The sequence below is a fragment of the Sporobolomyces salmoneus genome (assembly GCF_050403485.1).
Source record: "Sporobolomyces salmoneus JCM6883 DNA, S_salmoneus_JCM6883_v1_ctg172, whole genome shotgun sequence".
NCBI lineage: Eukaryota > Fungi > Basidiomycota > Microbotryomycetes > Sporidiobolales > Sporidiobolaceae > Sporobolomyces > Sporobolomyces salmoneus.
In genome coordinates this window covers 1-2,190 of record NW_027480991.1, presented here as the reverse complement: position 1 = coordinate 2,190, position 2,190 = coordinate 1, and the positions used below count along the sequence as shown (strand labels likewise).

The following is a 2,190-nucleotide window of genomic DNA, read 5'->3' as shown; positions in this document are numbered from 1 at the left end:
TACACTTTGAGCCATTAGTCTACCAGCCGGTCACATAGTCTGTGCTGTAGCGAGCTCCCTCCAAGGGTCGGAGGACGAGGAACGAGGTGTTTTCATTCGCTTGAGATTGAAAAGTGATCTTCGCAGCGACTCGCTGGTTCGGTCTTATAGTGTAGAGATAGTCAGACCTGTTTAGAGAGAGGGTCCGTCAGAGGTCACCTCGGGCACGGGAAGGGCAGGACTTTCACGTACCGAAAAAACGAAAACTCGAGAGTTTCACGTATCCCAAATCGCACCTCAATGTCCCCATCCAGCGAGTCCGTGATCCCTGAGTAGACTCCTGATCACTGGACTCACTCCAGCACGCAGAAGAGTCGGGCTGAGAGCGTCATCGTATACAAATTCGTGAAGAAGTCGAAATCGATCGAGTTTCGCTTCCTTAGGAGCCGTGGAGAGCGCATACACAGTGAGAGGTCTACCATGTACCCCTACCTATCAGGCGGAGCTCCATCGATCCATAGGGAGAGAACACGAACTCCAAAACTCACAAATTGATGAAGCCCTTCAGCGTCCGACTGTGGGTTTCCCGAGCGTGCAGAGCAAGAGCCTAAGTATGACAGAGCAACAGAGTACACTACTACTGTCGAGCGCAGATTGGCGAGAGTGTTTGTGGGAGAGAAAACCTCTGCTCGTAAAGTTCAACTTCTACCATTCACTCGACTCTTCGACATGGACAGACTACCGGTGGAGTTGCTCAGGATGATAGTCGGTACGTCTTATGATCCAACGCGCTTAAGAGTGCTCCCTCAGACGCGTTTCTCCCGCCAGATTCGTGTTCATCCAACTCTCTCAGATTCGAGGCTCAGAGGGACCTTGCCTGCTCTCGAGAGTCAACAGAACACTCTATACGATCTGTCGCCACCGCATCTACCTCAACCCTATCCTCGGGAATGGGAGAATGGTGAAGAAATGGATTCGAAACTATTCATCTCTCGTCAACCCTTGGTCAATCTGTGCGGGAACCCAACAACTCGAGACCGTCGTCGTGCCGGAGTCGATCCGCTTCAAAGTATACAAGTCGAGAATTCAAAAGTTAGAAGACAAGGAATTACCGGCTTTCTTGAATCAAATCAATGATTACCTCCCGCCTCTCAACGACTTCGCCTTCTCGTCATTCTTCTTCCGCAACTGCACTACCGTCACCGTCTCCGACAGATTCCCCCTCCCTGACGACTTCATCGTCTCGCTCTACGGCCCTCTTGGAACGAATCGAGACATCCTCAAAAAGTTTTCGCTCAAGAAAGATCACGCCTATTGGTTGACTGGTTTCCTCTTCGAAGCGTGCAACCGCATGTTGTGGAGCTGGATGGATATGGATGGTCTCGCGATCTACGACTTGATCGCTGAGCTTCGTCGCTGCGAACCTTTATGCGAGTCGCTCTACAAACGCAAGGGGGAGGAGGAGGATGACGATTACTACATATCGGACGATGAGTACGAACAACTCACGGTCGACATTGCTCCGAAATACGCTCCGTCGAACTACCAAGTCTTTTATCTTCTATCTCCCGAGTCGTATTCTTCTCACGAGAACCTTTCTTCGATCCTCCAAACTCGAGACGTTCCTTGTCATCCCTTCAAGGCCCTCGAGAGTCTCACCATTCACGTCTCGTCGTCGTGGGAGGTCTACCTGATCCTTCATTCTCGACTCTTCCCCGTCCTCCGTCGTCTCAAGCTCAATGGCTATTTCGGAAACAAACTCACGATCGCTCACGATGTCAAGCTTCTCCGTCGTTCAATCACCCGGTGGGTAGTCCGTAGCCTTAAGTCGACTGCTTGTAAATTTACAGCTTGGTCGTCTGACAGTCGCAAGGGGAAAATAATTCGTCCTGGAATCGAGGAAGATATGTTGGAACAACACCCCACCTTGTTCGACTCCTGGAAGCGGCTCACGAAAGAGGAGATGAAGAGCGAACCGAAAATCGACTACATCGGACCGGACCTCAAGAAATTGGATCTGTCGGATTGCGAGATCGTACTCGATGAATAGTCAGAGTAGAACTAGAAGAAGGAACTCGAACTCGTTGGAGAAGAGAGAAGATTGGAAACAGAGACAACAAGGTCAGAATTTGTAGAATCCTCATCGTCGTGACTGAAACTTGTACTTGAGATTACTAGAAGGAGAGAGCTCCGATCGAACATCCCTCGTCG

At 50.3% G+C, this 2,190-nt stretch overlaps 1 protein-coding gene across 1 annotated transcript; it reads left to right on the top strand.

Annotated features, from left to right (window-relative positions):
- Positions 1 to 708: 708 nt before the first annotated feature.
- Positions 709 to 2,029, top strand: JCM6883_002636 (uncharacterized protein; the record flags this gene model as incomplete). The annotated part of the gene is made up of 3 exons (XM_076635716.1): positions 709 to 748; positions 846 to 1,785; positions 1,846 to 2,029. 3 exons carry the CDS (start codon positions 709 to 711, stop codon positions 2,027 to 2,029), a joined length of 1,164 nt encoding a protein of 387 aa, XP_076484301.1.
- Between the last annotated feature and the right edge of the window lie 161 nt (positions 2,030 to 2,190).